This window comes from Bufo bufo, chromosome 4 (genome assembly GCF_905171765.1).
Source record: "Bufo bufo chromosome 4, aBufBuf1.1, whole genome shotgun sequence".
In the NCBI taxonomy this organism is placed as follows: Eukaryota; Metazoa; Chordata; class Amphibia; order Anura; family Bufonidae; genus Bufo; species Bufo bufo.
Genome location: NC_053392.1, coordinates 257,229,787 through 257,248,856, shown reverse-complemented (window position 1 = coordinate 257,248,856; position 19,070 = coordinate 257,229,787). Strand labels below are relative to the sequence as shown.

The window sequence follows — 19,070 nt, the reverse complement described above, 5'->3', positions numbered from 1 at the left end:
GCGGAGCACCCCTTCACCGAAGTGACTGAATATGGGAAGATGTGTACATAGCGGAATAGAATGTGACCTAAGTAGACTTGCAAGCCCCAAACGAGTGTAGACTGAGACATGAGAGTGGACGAGGCATACAGTATAGGACCGTATCCTGTGGTCGTGACAGGACTTAACGTGACTGTAGACGTGACGGACGTATTGAATTGATGCCTGTAGACATGACAGGACTTAAACGTGTCTGTAGACGTCACAGACGTATTGAATTGATGCCTGTAGACGTGACAGGACTTAAACGTGTCCGTAGACGTGACAGACGTATCGAATTGATGCCTGTAGTCGTGACAGGACTTAAGGTTTTATTTAAATTTTATTTAAATTTTTTATTTTTTTTTGGCAGCTGCTACCTTGCTGATGAAATGACTGAACGTAGCTGAACATGTTAAAAACTGAGTATTAGCAACTGTACCAACCCCCTAGTCTTAAATCTACTCCCGTGATGCACAATAGCTTACTTTGAGCCTGATGCTAAATGTGTCTACTAAGAATAGCTGCGTCTGCTGGTCTGAAGCTGTGCATCGGGTGGATAGAAGGAGCCACGAACCTATGGACGCATATATGAAAGAAAAACTTGTAGACAATTGACCCAATAATTGATAAGTAACGCACTGCTTGAGATGACCCCACTAAAGAAGATGATGGGCAATCAACTTGCGACAGACGCTGCGGAACCTTAAAGAGTCCCCTTGGATTTTATTTTTTATTTTATTTTTTATATCCCCTGGGAGGGAGAACTGCAGTAGGAAACAGAAAAAAAGGCCGCTGGAAGGATTTCCTGGAAAAGTGGTCCTATGAAAGCAGAGACGGCAAGAGGAAAAGGTGACCCTGAGGAGCTAGAGAGACAAACTAGAGAAAGTGAGTTGGAAAAGCAGAGCGAACCTGAGAAAAAAGTCCGAACGGTAGGCTCTGAATGCTTGACTTGTAATGACAAGAAAAAAAAAAAAGCCCAACAATCTGGAAAAAGAAAAACAGAGAGAAATGATAACTAAAGTAGACTCTAGTGGCCCAAACCACGCGTACGAGTCTCCCAAAAACATTGTATTGGTGAAGCACAGATGACCGAGCCAAGCGGGCGGAGTGTGGAAGCAAGCAACCTGCTGGACCCCACGGAAGACCACGGATGGCTCAGGCATGTGTGGTACGAGGAGGGAGAAACCAAGCGTGCGAGGTTGGAATGAAAGAACTTCGCCCAACCCCAAAAGGTGGAGCCATGCGTGCAAGACTCTAATGGCGGAGGCCATGTGTGCGAGACTCTAATGGCGGAGGCCATGTGTGCGAGACTCTAATGGCGGAGGCCATGCGTGAGAGACTGTAATGGCAGAGGCCATGCGTGAGAGACTCTAATGGCGGAGGCCATGCGTGAGAGACTTTAATGGCGGAATCGTGCGGAAATATGTGTGCGAGATCCCGTGGTGGCAGCCTGGACCACGAGGCGAGGGACAGAAACCCCTGCCCCCCCCCCCCCTTTTTTTTTTTTAACCACTATCATCTGCTGTCTGGAGCATGCAGCAGACCAGATGAATCAAGAGCCTACCAGAAGCAAACAGCCTTGTATGCACCCCTGCCTCACTACGAGCACGGCGGCCCGTGCTATACATTACAATGTGTCGAGAGCGAAGTCGCGCTGACTCCTGCAACCTGAGAGTCTGCCGAGTGGGGAGCCGATTTTTATTATTTTCTTTTTTTTCTTTTTTCTTTTTCAACCCAAACTCCCATTTTTATTTTTTGTTTTTTGTTTTTTTGTACCACTATCACCTGCTTCCTGGAGGCTCCAGCAGACCAGATGAATCAAGAGCCTACCAGAAGCAAACAGCCTTGTATGCACCCCTGCCTCACTACGAGCATTGCGGCCCATGCTATACATTACAATGTGTCGCGCTGACTCCTGCAACCTGAGAGACTGCCGTGTGGGGAGACGATGCTGCCAGGCAGAAACGTTTCAGTGCGGTGGTGCTTGCTTACCTAAAGGAGCTGACATACCGCCGGCCAGACTGAGAGGACAAAAGACCGCAGTAAGTCACTTACATTCATGAATCAGGAAAAGCAATGCAACCAAGGTCCCTGTGCGGCCAGACATAAGCCTGATGGGACTGAATATAGCCTATGTACTGCCCCGTCCTATGATGTAACAATACCGGGTATACGTAAAAACACTCCTCAACATTTTTAGCCCCTTTAATTTATTATTATTTTCTTTTCCTGTAACACCCCTTTTTCTCATTTTTTTTTTTTATCACTGTAATACTACACAACCATAACCAGAATGTAGCAAGACATGACAGGCAAATGTAAGCTGTAATAACACCGCTGACCAGAAGATGGCATGCTGGGACAACCTAAGGCAGCAGAGCACGGCTCTGAACACATGGAAGCTAAGACATGCAGGTAACAACATGCGGCGTGTTGGTGCCGATCCCTCTCCCCCTGCCCAGGAATGAAGCCGCAAGGCCCCGATCTTACCGCTGGAAGACGTGAAAGCTGGGATGTAGACATCGATGCCGATGAGAGGCAGAGACCGTATACTCACATGCATACAGGCACCCGGAAGTGACGCAGAAACGAGCCGCCAGTAAGGTGAGGAGGAGGCTGCGGCTTATAAGCAGTATAGCCCCGCCTCCCCTCACACAAATGCGGCAAATAGCCATTTGCCTATAACAAGCTATCTAACTATCTAATGTAATGACACAGTAAAGCAGAGAGCACAGCAATGACACTGCTATCTCTCTCAGAACTCCATAAAACTACAGACAATGGCTGCTGGGGAGGTTCTTATATAGTAAGGGGTAGGCAACTTTCCTATTAGTTGCTAGGGATGTTGCTAAGCTCAGACAAAGACATTGCAGCCTTCTCATTGGCCCACAAGCAAGAAGGGACTGCTCGTACCATTCAAGCACACCCGCTATGAAACAGCATATGTCACAGGGCTAGCAAATCCAGACTGGTATTCTACAATATGGGGAGGGGATTTACCAGTTCATAAGCAGGCTGATCTGGAATTCTGCAGTGTGGTAAAGCTGGGTGACAACCATTGTGGGGTGCTGATGGGGGCATATTGGTTATATAAAATGCACACAATGCTACCCTGATATATTGTGTGAACCTATCATATGGTACCCAGACAACATCTGTTGTCACCAATGCAGCTCTACAGTGTTGTCAACAGGTTTGTCCAGGACCCTCAAGAGCACTTAGTCTTGCTATAGGAAGACATTTATCACCAGGCAAATTTGCAATTCAGCAGTCTATGAAAGCTGGGTAACAACCTCTACAGAAATATAACGAAGGCCACAATTGGCAAATACATTGTGTATACAATAGATCCATAAATAAAATAGGACAACCATGAGTATATACTATACACTCACCTAAAGAATTATTAGGAACACCATACTAATACGGTGTTGGACCCCCTTTTGCCTTCAGAACTGCCTTAATTCTACATGGCATTTATTCAACAAGGTGCTGATAGCATTCTTTAGAAATGTTGGCCCATATTGATAGGATAGCACTTGCAGTTGATGGAGATTTGAGGGATGCACATCCAGGGCACGAAGCTCCCGTTCCACCACATCCCCAAGATGCTCTATTGGGTTAAGATCTGGTGACTGTGGGGGCCATTTTAGTACAGTGAACTCATTGTCATGTTCAAGAAACCAATTTGAAATTATTCGAGCTTTGTGACATGGTGTATTATCCTGCTGGAAGTAGCCATCAGAGGATAGATACATGTTCTCATTCTGTTTACGCCAAATTCGGACCAGGCAACAAATTCGGACCAGGCAACAGTCCAATTTTGGTGAGCTCGTGCAAATTGTAGCCTCTTTTTCCTATTTGTAGTGGAGATGAGTGGTACCCGATGGGGTCTTCTGCTGTTGTAGCCCATCCGCCTCAAGGTTGTGCATGTTGTGGCTTCACAAATGCTTTGCTGCATACCTCGGTTGTAACGAGTGGTTATTTCGGTTGCTCTTCTATCAGCTTGAATCAGTCGGCCCATTCTCCTCTGACCTCTAGCATCCACAAGGCATTTTTGCCCACAGGACTGCCGCATACTGGATGTTTTTCCCTTTTCACACCATTCTTTGTAAACCCTAGAAATGGTTGTGCGTGAAAATCCCAGTAACTGAGCAGATTGTGAAATACTCAGACCGGCCCGTCTGGCACCAACAACCATGCCACGCTCAAAATTGCTTAAATCACCTTTCTTTCCCATTCTGACATTCAGTTTGGAGTTCATGAGATTGTCTTGACCAGGACCACACCCCTAAATGCATTGAAGCAACTGCCATGTGATTGGTTGACTAGATAATTGCATTAATGAGAAATAGAACAGGTGTTCCTAATAATTCTTTAGGTGAGTGTGTATATATATATATATATATATATATATATATATATACAAACATCACGTTCACATGGGTGAATAATCTTTTTTCTATTTTCATCTAATGAGAGTGCTGTTGTTTTGCTATATATATATATATATATATATATGCATGTGTGTGTATATATATATACAGTTGCAAGAAAAGTATGTGAACCCTTTGGAATGATATGGATTTCTGCACAAATTGGTCATAAAATGTGATCTGATCTTCATCAAAGTCACAAAAATAGACAATCACAGTCTGCTTAAACTAATAACACACAAAGAATTAAATGTTACCATGTTTTTATTGAACACACCATGTAAACATTCACAGTGCAGGTGGGAAAAGTATGTAAACCCTTGGATTTAATAACTGGTTGAACCTCCTTTGGCAGCAATAACTTCAAACAAACGTTTCCTGTAGTTGCAGAACAGACGTGTACAACGGTCAGGAGTAATTCTTGACCATTCCTCTTTACAGAACTGTTTCAGTTCAGCGATATTCTTGGGATGTCTGGTGTGAATCGCTTTCTTGAGGTCATGTCACAGCAACTCAATTGGGTTGAGGTCAGGACTCTGACTGGGCCACTCCAGAAGGCGTATTTTCTTCTATTTAAGCCATTCTGTTGTTGATTTACTTCTATGCTTTGGGTCGTTGTTCTGTTGCAACACCCATCTTCTGTTGAGCTTCAGCTGGTGGACAGATGGCCTTAAGTTCTCCTGCAAAATGTCTTGATAAACTTGGGAATATATTTTTCCTTCGATGATAGCAATCCGTCCAGGCCCTGACGCAGCAAAGCAGCCCCAAACCATGATGCCACCACCACCATACTTCACAGTTGGGATGAGGTTTTTATGTTGGTGTGCTGTGCCTCTTTTTCTCCACACATAGTGTTGTGTGTTTCTTCCAAACAACTCAACTTTTGTTTCATCTGTCCACAGAATATTTTGCCAGTACTGCTGTGGAACCAGGTGCTCTTGTGCAAACTGTAAATGTGCAGCAATGTTTTTTTTTTGGACAGCAGTGGCTTCCTCTGTGGTATCCTCCCATGAAAGCCATTCTTGTTTGGTGTTTTACATATCGTAGATTCGCTAACAGGGATGTTAGCATATGCCAGAGACTTTTGTAAGTCTTTAGCTAACACTCTAGGATTCTTCTTCACCTCATTGAGCAGTCTGCGCTGTGCTCTAGCAGTCATCTTTACAGGACGGCCACTCCTAGGGAGAGTTGCAGCAGTGCTGAACTTTCTCCATTTATAGACAATTTGTCTTACCGTGGCCTGATGAACAGCAATGCTTTTGGAGAAACTTTTATAACCCTTTCCAGCTTTATGCAAGTCAACAATTCTTAATTGTAGGTCTTCTTAGAGCTCTTTTGTGCGAGGCATCATTCACATCAGGCAATGCTTCTTGTGAAAAGCAAACACAGAAATTGTGTGTGTTTTTTATAGGGCAGGGCAGCTGTAACCAACACCTCCAATCTAATCTCATTGATTGGACTCCAGTTGGCTGACACCTCACTCCAATTAGCTCTTGGAGATGTCATTAGTCTAGGGGTTAACATACTTTTTCCACCTGCACTGTGAATGTTTACATGGTGTGTTCAATAAAAACATGGTAACATTTAATTCTTTGTGTGTTATTAGTTTAAGCAGACTGTGATTGTTGTGACTTAGATGAAGATCAGATAAAATTTTATGACCAATTTGTGCAGAAATCCATATCATTCCAAAGGGTTCACATACTTTTTCTTGCAACTGTATATATATATATATATATATATATATGAGTGTATATGTATGTGGATATGTATATATGTGTGTGTATGTATTTATGTATAAGTATGTGTACATAACATATATATATATTTATACATGAATATACATACACATATGACATATATACATATTTATATACATATATTTACACACACATGTGTGTGTGTGTGTATATATACATGTGTGTATATATATATATATATATATATATATATATATGTTTGTGGGCATATACATTGCAATGCACAATGCATGGGCACCGACAATGTGTCCGCTGTCTGCAGACGTGAACCCATTCACTTAAATGCAATTTGCATCCAACAGTACTTTTTCACGGTGCGGAGGCATGGACAGAAAACCCACAGATGCACTCTATAGGTTTCCGATCTGTGCTTCCATTCCGCACCACACCATATCTTTCGGATTTCAGACCCATTCACTTGATACGGTGCGCACACGGCTGGTGCCTGTATATTGCAGACCCCCTAATCACGGGCCACAATACAGGCACAGGCAGGCTATGGTTATGTGCATGAGGCCTAAAGCCAAACCTCCTTCCAGTGTCCAGCAGGACAGTCCCTGATTTCAGTGGCGGTCCTGGTACATGGGAGGTATGTCCAAAATGGATCAGTTTTGCCCTAATGCAATTTGAATGGAAAAGGATCCCCTCAGAATGCATTAGTTTGCCTCCGATCAGTCTCCATTCCGTTTTGGAGGCGGACACCAAAACTCTGCTTGCAGCTTTTTGGTGTCCGCCTGATGAAACTGAGCCAAACGGATCCGTCCTAAAACACAATGTAAGTCAATGGGGATGGATATATGCGGTTATATTATGGTAACGGAACAGTTTTTGCAGATCCATGATGGATCCGCAAAAAGCACGAGTGTGAAAGTAGCCTTAGGCACATAGTGTCTCTCTTCCTTCTATTGTAAAGTTGGGAGGTATGCTAAAGCACTGATGGAATGACACCTGAGGTGCTGTTGTTACTATGGTATCATAGTTGGCCAGGGATGTCATGTGACCACTCCTCTGAAGATGCTTGCTGTGATGTATGCTGGGATTTTTACTTTCACTTTCCAGCTGCTCCACCCACACAGCCTCTCATTAATGGGAGCCTGCTATGCTAAATGCAGTAGAAAAATAATATATATATACAGTATATCTGTCATGATACAAATTCCTCTTGGCTTTAGTTATTGTCTGGGGAACTTTATTTGTTTTTATACTTATGGTGGCCAACCCCTTTAAGTAAAAACTGGTGAATCTCACTAAGTCTGGACCTACTAGAACTCATTTGTTGCTACAGAGCCTAACCCTGGGGAGCAACAGTATCTAGATAGGAGCACCGTGACACAAACTATTAAGGCTGCATCACCACACGGCATTCCTAAACACTGGGTCCCCGATCGCCCATGGGGGGGGGCAGCCCGCCACACCTCCTCCTAAACTTCCTGGCTCAAGTGCACTACCAACAGAGGAGGGATAGGGAGCTTTAAAGTTTAAAGAAAAGTGTTGACAAACCTTATAGATCCTTTCTTGAACTTGTTTACTATTCACTTCATGCCAATTCAGATGACTAGCCACTCGCTTATCAATATAATATCCAGTGATATTGGCTCCTCCAGTGAATTTGGGTAACTTCCATCCTAGGGTCATAGACCTGCCATCACAGTTCAGAAGGGTAATTCCATATGGGCTTGAAGGAGTTGCTGAGAAAAAGAAACATATTTAGTGAGTTTTATCTATTGTGTAAACAGGCATATAAGTCTATCTACGTCAGCTATGGCATTCTTTCCAAGGAGAAATTGAATGCCCTAAGTCCTAAATAGCTCTAGATAGACAAACGGTCTTTCATTTTGCTGCTGTAAAAATTTCTTTGAAGGTACTGTACAGGTTCATAAAGCATAGTTGCTTTCCTTTAGAAACAGTGCCACACTTAATCATGGGCACTGTGTGGTACTGCAGCTAACCAAAGCCTACTTCGGAATACCGTAGGGTGTGACGGGTGAGACGAACTTTGGTTCCACGGAGCCAATACATTTTAATGCTGCACGGAAACATTAAAAACAAAGGTTCTGAACTAATCAACTTCAATTGGTCGATTCGCTGAAGCCTAGAGGCCATACTACATGCATTCTGTATACACTACATCCAAAAATATAGCATCAGTACAACTGTGAGCATATACTGTATACATAGTTTGGTCTATAGCATACCTCAACATGCCACTCAGCTCTCCAAAACTGCTGAAAGGTAAATCCACCAAATGATGCATAAAAAGGGCAAAATTATCACAGCATAACTTGGCATATTAGCTACTCAGCTGTCTAGAAAAGTTCAGTGAGTTTTAGAGCTGTAAAGATACACTGCTTTTCTACTTTATTGGTCATGGTCTGCAACTGTGCGAGCGAATAAAACAAGAGTATGAAAAATATGGAGCACATTGCGGTTTTTGCCTCTTGGCTTGTTTGCCGTGCTGCGGCCGGACCTCCAGCCCACCCCCATTCTAGTGAATGGGGCTGAAGCGGACTTCAAGCGGCACGGTGGGCTAGCGTTAGCACAGATCCGACAGGCTGTTCCCCCGCCAGAACAGCCTGCCGGGCCCTGCTGCTGCAAGTGTGAAAGTAGCCTTCGTTTCTTGTTTTTCTTTAGTCTCCCTTTAATGAAGAACATGATAGGTGACACTTTAGGTAATGCTTTCCTGTTACAAAGCCATACATTATCATTTTAGGACTATTAGAATAATAGTGTGACTGTACAGAGCTGTATTCTAACCTATAGAAATGGATAGCTACTGTATGGTGACGTGAAGATTGAGATCTGTTTGGCTTTTCCAAAGCCTATGAAACCAATCCTTCCCTTTTGTCATTAGAAACGTATTCCTATTTATTGCCATCGCCTTTCTATTATTTGTTTGTAATCATTTCCCTTTCAGTTATATCAGTCTATATTAAAAAAAATACACTTTAAGTGAGCAAGTAAAATAAGTGTGTTACCTAAGACATTCATTAGACGTGATTTTAAGGTGATTTGTGATAGAAAACTAATAAAACTCAGTGACCGTAAACTGTGCATGTGAACACACTATTTAAATAGACCTACCATGCGGTATACCTCCTCCTAAAACAATGGAAATGCAGTTAATATTAGAACCCAGCAGCATCATATAAAGTTACAGTGTTTCATCGACCACCAAGCTGACTATAGACATGAAATAGTTCTTCCAAACAGATTCCTCTCATTACAATGCCCCTCTGGTTATTTTCATGGTGGAGTGGCGATAAGCATATACCAGAAGCCTATGGTGCCATTTCTCTTTAAGAAGCCAGTAGGATGCATGGGTTGGAAACAAACATTTCTGACTATTATTTCCACAGTAGAAAGACTTCTAGGTACTGTACTGAGCTAAATATACTATCAGCAGCAAATCTTCCTTCTGCCTAATATTATGGGGGAAAAGATTTGTATATAATGGATCAGTGGAAGTTATCCATGATGTTTAGCACAAATATGATTGCGTAGACTGGATTCAATAGTAGCAAATACTCATCTTTATTATATTGCAAATCTACCTTTCAGATATTATATATAGTTTGGATATAATGTCCCTTTCTTAGCTGTAGCTCCTTTTTTTCCACAGTGCCATGAAAAGTGCCCAAAGTCTTATAAATAGCCCAAAGTCTTATAAATAATCACTACATCTCAGACATAAGAAATATGAGTGGAAAATATCCATTTTTATCTCGTTCTTAACATTTCGTTTTTCGATTCCAAAACCTCTATTTGACCAAAGCCAAGCTTCCTTGTGATTTAGAAACTTCTATAAAAATTGGCAGAAAAAAATCTTATGGGACAGGAGTCGATTTATTACTGGATACTTACTTAGAGCAGCTTTAACGGTTATGGGTTCAGATTCTTGAGAATTTTCACTGACACCTACAGCATTTACAGCCTTCACACGGAAAAGATACTGTTCTCCAGCTGTTAGACCATGAACTACGAATCTGAGGAAAGGAATTTGGTATTAATATCACAAGCTCCTTGAACTGTTCATTTCTACTTTGTTCACCTGCTTCATTATTGTCGAGTTTTCAAGAAATGTTATTAAAAAGTACAGTCTAAATGCAGCAAATTTTTGTAATAACTTCCCAAAGTCTAGACAGGCAGAGCTTATTTTACATTTCTTACCCAGGAAGTTAAGTCTAAAAAAATCAAAGTAAAATTCCAGCCAGAAGTCAGAAGCAAAGCTCGAAGTCTTGGGTGTCAGTATAAAAGCTAAAGCAGGATCCACCAGCTAAGTGCCAATTAGCTCACACTGCCTGTATACTCTATAATTAGATAATGCTGCAAACCATCTATATTTTCTAGAAACGAATGCATTCATTGATGTAATAAAATAGAGTCATAAGACTGCATCATTGTGTTATTAGGGTATGGGAATCAATAAGGTATTTAAAAGAAGAAAAACTGCTACAAGAGGACATAGTTTTAAATTAGAGGGGCAAAAGTTTAAAAGTAATATCAGGAAGTATTACTTTACTGAGAGAGTAGTGGATGCATGGAATAGCCTTCCTGCAGAAGTGGTAGCTGCAAATACAGTGAAGGAGTTTAAGCATGCATGGGATAGGCAAAAGGCTATCCTTCATATAAGATAGGGCCAGGGGCTATCCATAGTATTCAGTATATTGGGCAGACTAGATGGGCCAAATGGTTCTTATCTGCCGACACATTTTATGTTTCTATATTTTCAAGTAGCATTATTTATCTCAAGGGGACAAGTTTCACATCCTGCCATCCTGTTGACATCCCAATGGGTGAAACAATATTTGGAGAACAATGCTTGGGCAAATGGTACCAATTTAATGATCTTCCTTTCTCTGTATGAGCCCCCATTGTCAGTTGGAGGCTAAGTAGCACTGTTTGCATTCCCCAGACTTACTGTGCTACTGTTCTGCCATTCTCCATTATATGATATCATGCTCCCATGTAATCTATATTGCTGAAGATACCACATTTCTGGATAATATACATGTTTGTTACAATGCTACCATAAAAAATATAAACGTAACAAAAACGAGAAACAAAAATGTAACTTTAACAGTTTTTCTTATTATTATTGTAATACATTGATAGATAAGCACCTTACCTGTTGTATTTGATGGGTTTGTGATTACAATGATCCCAATGATTAGAGCCCACCACAGATGAGTCTATATAGTATCCAATTAATTCTTCCTCTACCTTAGCTTTATCAAACTGTACAACAACTGATGTTCTGGTGTTTCTAGATGCCAATATACGACCAGGAGCAGATGGCACAGCTTTAAAAAAGACAAGCATATAAATCTGGCGTAAATAAAAAAGAACATATAACAAAGCCAGGCAAATAAATCAAGAAATTAAAATGATGAAGCCCTGTGCGTAGGCATGTTAAATGCCATGAGTTCAGTTCGTATGCAGATGCGGACCTCATTTTTAATTTAAGTTTTTCATTTGTGCATACAGTAGTTTTAACTTTCTCTGGTAACATCACTCAACAGCTTTACATGCAGGCTTATTGTAAAAAAAAAAAATGTAACACATAATGACATCACTATATGTTTGATAAATGACAATATCCTCTGCTACATCTGTAAGTGTATACAGTATATTGCTAAAAGTTCTTTTACCTAGACGTTCCTGTGCTTGTATTGGTGGGGTTACTTCTGAAGGCTCACTGACACCATGTTTGTTGACAGCGATAACTCTGAAATTGTATGATTTGCCTTCCACTAAATCAAATATTGCATAGCGTGGTGATCGTACTGGGATCTGAGAGTTTACTCTCTGCCAGCTCCCACTGCCAACCATTGTCTACAAAAAAGAGAGAAAAGATTAAACGTGGGCCAGATTTGAGGTAGAGAGGACTAGATACTAGATACTTGTTTAATGAGCCTACTTTATTTGCTTTCATCTTCTTTACCCATAACTCAATGTTAATTAAAAGAGAATATACATACAAAAGTTTTCTACAGGGTCAGAATTTATATATACACTGTGCAGTAGGTGCAATATATCATGTAATTCAGCACTTGAGCCATAACTTGACTTTTATTCAATACATTGAAAACATACAACCTCAATGTCCGACACCAGAAACATAATGCAAATCACTCGTCTTAGACATTTCTCAACTGGCCAGGTACTTAATTAAGGATGTGAATAAGGATCTGGCTGAATAAGGCTACTTTCACACTTGCAGTAGCCTTTTTCGACAGGCTGTTCCGGCGGGGGAATAGCTTGCCGGATCCGTGCTACCGCTGCACGGTCCAGCCGCAGAATGGCAAACAAGCCAAGAGGATGCATGTTGTAGTTTTTGTCCAGCCGCCTTTCGGCATGTTTTCCATGCTGCGGCCAGACCTCCGGCCCACCCCCATTATAGTGAATGGGGCCTGAGTAGACTTCCGGCTGCACGGTGGACCAGCGGTAGTACGGATCCGGCAGGTTGTTCCCAACCCTGGAACAGCCTGCCGAAAAAGGCAAAATGAGTGACTTGTATTATGTTCCTGGTATCTGGCATTAAAAAAAATATCAAATTATGTTGGGAATTGATTGTTGGATTACATCTTATATTGTACCTACTGAGGTCACTTGGAGTTGATCCTGACTCTGTGCATCAACAGGAGATGAACTGATATTTTGTTCTTTCTTCAGAATGTATACAGGTGAAACTCGAAAAATTAAAGTATCGTGCAAAGTTAATTTATTTCAGTAATGCAACTTAAAAGGTGAAGCTAACATATGAGATAGACTCATTACATGCAAAGCGAGATATTTCAAGCCTTTATTTGTTATAATTTGGATGATTATGGCTTACAGCTTATGAAACCCCAAAGTCACAATCTCAGGTACCCTTTGCTCAGGGAATATGGATTAATTAGCTGACTAGAGTGTGACACTTTGAGCCTAGAATATTCAACCTTTTCACAAAATTAAAATTTTAAGCTGCATTAATGCAATTACTTTTCATTTGCATTACTGAAATAAATGGACTTTTGCATGATATTCTAATTTTTTGAGTTTCACCTGTATATAGTCAGCAATACAATCTAAAAATTTGATTTGACTTCTTCAAACTTCACAGAGAAATTTGATTTGTAATGAATCACGAAGCGCATTTCTTTTTTATGTAGCGGACACAATGACAGGGAATGGCGATTGTGCCTCTCCCGTCAGTAAACCCCTCAGATGCTGGGTTCATCGCTGAATGTGTCCTACCATTTAGGCATTTCAGAGATTAACCAGACTAAAAATAAAATATAAATATTCACCCTATCCATTTGCCATTTGCTCACATAGAGGCCCCTGGGGCCATCTTGATTGAAGACACCGTGCAAAATCTTGGACGTGACATGATGACATCATCACGTCATCAAGCTAGCCGGGTGTCAGCATGGTAACGTCATACATCACCCCCCACAAGATCTTCCGTGGTATCTTCAATCAATATGGCCATGATGGCCTCTTCACATGCAAATGGATGAGGTGACTATGTATTTTTTGCTTTTACCGCCATTTCAGAGAAAATTTATTTGTTAGCATGAAACGCGAGGAAATTCGGCTTTGTGGATTCAGATTGAAGTCAGTTTGTTTGACTTTGATTCATTCAACACTACTTATCACCTATAGGCTTCAGTGGGAACGTATTGGATATTTGCCCTCATTAGTTTGTGTTTCCTCTACATTCTACCTGTACTGCTCTTTAACTTTTTAGCTGCTCTAGATCTTGTCCCTTCCTTCAACCCCTTTTTAAATCAAGCCCAGCCCAGCGATCAGCTAATCAGTGAGGGTATGGCATCTAAAACCCCTAGTATCCGCTATAGCAGGCCATATATTTCCCCTACAGTGGCTACTTCATGGAAATATGGAAATACAGTCTGCGCATTCAAGTAAAAACTGACCATGGAATACACTGACATGAGCTGCTCTCCAATACATAATCCACATTTGCCTACAAAGGTCGTTATGTCTATGCTCAGGGTTAACTAAAAAGAGGCCTCTAAACAAAGTAGAAAGACTAATTGTCAGTCATAATTGGGGTATAAAGCCAGATCTAGTTAGACTGAAAGCTTCTTAATGTGATGTCCCAGAACCTAACAGCCAGATTGAAGCTCCATAAGCAGCAATTTCTTCTGTTCTTTTCAATCTTTGTAACTAATTAATTGCCACATTCCTACCAGTTAACCCAGCAAGACGACCTAAGAAATTAGTCTTATGTTTCAAGGCTTGCTTTGTACCTAATGTGCCTTCACTGAAACATCAAAGCTAAATAAATTTCCCATCATTATAAAACCTAAAATTAAGACATCTCTAAAATTATACCAGGGGTAATTTTGTTCTTTTCTGTCATCATGCAATCAATTACCTTCTCAATGTAATAAACCAGAGGATCTCTGCCACGAGGAACAGGTGGATCCCAGCTGAGCACAACATACGTTTTACTGGTTTCCAGTGCCTGGACATTGGTGGGTGGCCCAGGAATTTTAATATCACCTAAATGAGAGGCATGGTTAGAAAGAACATAGCTTGTACTTGCTCTACATCTAAATGGGATGTTAAATCAACCTTTGTTCAAAGCTCTTTTGTGCAACAATATTTCAGGATATGAGATTGTTCACTATTTGAATTATGAAAAAAATATATATATATAAGAAATTAGAAAGGTCATTATGTTATGTTAATGATATAGGTGATAAAATGCAAATGACATTAGTGACATAAAATTAGTGTACTTGATTTTGACTTTAAAATAGGGAAATGTTAAAAATAAACTGAAATGATGGCTTGGATAGAAATTCTACAAACAGATAATGTCATTCACAATGGTGTAATAATAATGGTCGCAGTGTGGCCTCACCCTAAGGCTAAGGTATCGTAAGGAGTTAACTTCTGCATTGCCATTTCCAAATTTTTGTTCCATCATAGCAGCAGAACACAGAAAACCAAATAATGAGGGGTTTGGATTACACCCCCCCCCCCCTTCACCCAGACTCCAATGATTGATCACCGAGTCTGCCAAGTCCAGTTCTGTCTGTCTGATATTATCTGTGACATGTGAACTCATCCTCACTTCCATATTAAGCTGGTAAACATTGGGAAGGACACCCAAACATCTGAATGGGACCCAGCACTTTCTAGTTTAATCCCTAGTTATTCATTATTTTATTTCCATTTTGTTTTGAGGGGTATTTTAGATTCTGAGTGTAAACTTTGGTAATCCTGTCTTTACAAGACATATGGGAAGATTTTTCAATAAATATATGCTAGGTTTTTTTTGTAATATAAAATTTTGCCAATTTTTTGAGTCACATTTTGTGTAAACATTTGCAATTTATGTCATTTTGTGCTTTCTCTATCAGTTTTAAAAGGGATGAGAAAGGTGAATGAGGCTTATGTGGGGAAACTGTGACCTCCTGGGTCCTGCCAGATTTACCATGATTTCCACTTGTTGTAAATGATGGCACCAAGGTAACTTTGATTCTCTGGCACATGGACACCCCAACGGCGCATGAACCACTGGTCTACATAAATTCACCACTATGGACTACAAGCAAAGACATATGAGGGAAATTATTATGACTGTTATTTCATACGACAATCTTAATCTGAAGAGTGCAAATTTGTTAGGAGGAACATGCCTTTTAATAAATTTGGCAAATCTGTGAGTGCCTGTGCCAGAAAAACAAATCTACACTTGTCATGAGGAGGCCTAGATTAACTCCAAGATTTATGTGAAGTTTTGGCATACATTATGGTAAATCACTCAGATCGTGGGAGGGCACACCTCTTCCTGTTAAACCCTAGCCATTTCCCTGTGACCTTTTACAAGTGATTGGGAAAATGTAAAAAGACAAAATGTAATTGTGACTTCCATATGCCAGAAAACTGTCATACACCCACTGGCAAAGTAACCCTTCTCCCCTCCCCTAAGTGTCCTATAATGATGACTGGGTAAAAACTGACACTGAGTATAAGGAGAAACTAAGCAATTGCGACAGGACACATCTTAGGTTATTGCAAACCCAACTGCAGTTGGCTATTCATTCCTGCTTCCCTCAATGTCACTTTAGAGCAAAAGAAGGCTTTCATGAGTCTTAGGCTTTATTCACATGTCAGTGTTTGGTCAGTGATTTCCTTCAGTGATTGTGAACCAAAACCAGGTGTGGGTCTAAATATAGAACATGTGCAGATCTTTCCTTTATACCTTATGTCTGTGGAGGCTCCAATCCTGGTTTTGGCTCACAATCACTGATGGAAATCACTGACCGAAACACTGACGTACGAAGAAGGCTTTATTGGACTAAATACGGATATGTGAATTTCTGTGGCCACCCTTTAAATAGTGCTTGCCTTTTTAGTAAAAAACAAACAGTACAATAAGCCTCAAATAAAGGAGTCATCCTCCTTTATTATGATTTCATAGATTGAAGAAGGATGCACCAGTCTTACCAGACATCGCTTTCAATACTAAAGTTACTGTCAGCCATTCAAGACAGTTTTTAAGAAAACAAAAAGTGAAAGTGTCAGATTATTCAGTGCAAAACACTGTACCTTCCAGGTCATCCTGACAGATGACAATCTCTCGCCCTCCATCCAGATGGATTGCTGTAACGACAGAATCATTTACATTGCGTTATACAATGCATTGTGTGGACTGGGTGTTACAGACATTTTAGGCTTACATTTTTATATTGTCTTTGTTTTGTTAACACAAGGACACAGCGGTTTGTGTAAGATTTAGCTGAATCCCTCGCTTGCATTAAAGCAGCATAAGAACAAAGCTTTCTGTATACCTGCCTTTAGATGTAGCCCTTTCATTTATTAACTCAAAGGTATAACAAGTCTTTTTTATGTTCTATTGTGGTTGAATATAGTCTCTGGCATCTGCTTTTATACCTCAGTCTTGTGGGAGCTGTATTCAATATATGTTTCATCTTTCTTGCAGTAAGAGGTAATAAAGTAGTATATTGATTAAATGTCCACTATGGCACAAGGACGTCTAGACATAATATGCATAGGTGTTAAGAAGACAGAATCTAATCATAACCGGAAGTGTTTTACAAATTTACAATAGTTATCACTTTCACCTAAAGTGCATAATTCTATCTATCTATCTATCTAACAATCTATCTACAGTAAGTGCTGCAGTATTTAGTTTTTTATTTTGCTAGGATAACTGACTACATCTTTAGCTGCCGGCACTCTTTATACTGGATGGTCTTAAGAGCTGCTTGAATTGTAACTTCTATCTATCTATCTATTTATCTAAATGTCTATCTAATATCTATCTTTCATCAATCTACCTATTTTTCTTCCTATCATCTACCTACAGTATCTATCTATCTATCTATCTATCTATTTATCTATCTATCTATTTTTATGTATGTTTCCAGGAATTTAACATCAATGCGGTAAAAAAATAAAAATCACAATGTAATGACATAGAAGGAATCATTAGTAATGTAAACATGGGAATAGCTATCTTCCCATCTATTTCGTACCTATCTATCAATCGATCTTTCTTATATATAGACAAACCTGATTCATTTAGATCAATAACGGAGTTCCCGATTGCCGCACATGTATTATATTGTATGGCAACTATTATGGTGAGACTTTATTAGTCTTGCACATCCACCATTACTGTAGGTAATGGTGCATGCATAAATATATTTCATAGCAAATCCAAACCTGGATTTGGTTATGATTGAGGCGTTCATTGGATTCGGATTCATTATGAAATACATTTATGCATGCACCACTAATTACAGTATTGCACATGTGTAGTCTCAATGGAGCTCATACAATATAATACATGTATGCCGATCGGCAAACTCAGTTATTGATCTAAACAAATTGGGTTCGTCCAAAGCAGGATGAACCCGATTCACTCATCACTAATAGATAGATAGATATAATCGTCCATCATTTTTTTCTTATCTGGCTCTATCATTTATTTTATATCTATATTTCTAAATATCCATCATTTATCATGTATTTCATATCTATATCATTTATTTCATATCTCTATCATGGATGTAAATATAGCAGCCATAGCACTTGCTATGGGGACCAGAGGTTAAGGGGGCCCAATCAGGGGCAAGTACATAGTACATCTATCATCACCACCGTCATCATAATTATTTCTAGCAATTTGTGTATCATAGCTCCACCTTCCCTTCCCCGCCCACGCCACGCCCCTTTTTTTTAGAACTGACATGAGCGGGGAACAACTTTGCACCACAATCTGCGCCAGATATACGCCATAAATTGCGCTGTAGCATATCTGATAGTAAATGACCACCTAAATGTTGTATACCAAAGGAAGAAGTGTATGCAACAAAGCAATGATTTGGCGTGCAGTAAACAGATGTGAAAACTCATATAGGATGCAAAATATGTACGTGTGAAACATTGTTGGAATTAAATGAGAATCTGTCCTCTCCAAAAGAAATTTTCCAGTAAGCATACTGCCCTGTAGATAGATGCCCCAAAACATAAGCATATGTTACTTTTGAAAATCCAGTGCTTTATTTCTTTGAAATGCTTTGCTTTATTTTTAAGCAAATAAGTTTTTAGGTGCACTGTGCGTGAAGCCGCACCATGATGCCCCATGTGTCATCACTACCAGCTCTGAAATCTCAGGACTGTCAATAAAGAGGGGGAGTTTTTTCAGGATTAGAGGGCTGGAGTTTTCACCTTCCCTACATGATGATATGCTTGCCTTCAAACAGTTTGTGAAGGTATGAATCTCCCTTTAAACCGCCAGGGTTGGCTGTGCTCAGTGTCTTTTACATTAAATATACCCATCTATACCACTTAAGCAAAAGAAAGA

The 19,070-nt window shown here is 40.2% G+C and overlaps 1 protein-coding gene across 6 annotated transcripts in view; it reads right to left on the bottom strand.

Annotated features, from left to right (window-relative positions):
- Positions 1 to 19,070, bottom strand: part of MYOM2 (myomesin 2) — a 446,804-nt gene that overhangs the window by 356,166 nt on the left and 71,568 nt on the right. For 5 of the 6 annotated variants that reach the window (XM_040428545.1, XM_040428541.1, XM_040428543.1 and 2 more), the window contains 7 exons: positions 16,787 to 16,840; positions 14,601 to 14,728; positions 11,866 to 12,049; positions 11,343 to 11,517; positions 10,079 to 10,200; positions 9,299 to 9,316; positions 7,718 to 7,905 (listed from right to left, as the gene is read on the bottom strand). In XM_040428545.1, the coding sequence (XP_040284479.1) occupies positions 7,718 to 7,905; positions 9,299 to 9,316; positions 10,079 to 10,200; positions 11,343 to 11,517; positions 11,866 to 12,049; positions 14,601 to 14,728; positions 16,787 to 16,840 (869 nt within the window). The remainder of the gene's footprint in view (positions 1 to 7,717; positions 7,906 to 9,298; positions 9,317 to 10,078; positions 10,201 to 11,342; positions 11,518 to 11,865; positions 12,050 to 14,600; positions 14,729 to 16,786; positions 16,841 to 19,070) is intronic. The other variant, XM_040428544.1, reaches the window with a different exon arrangement.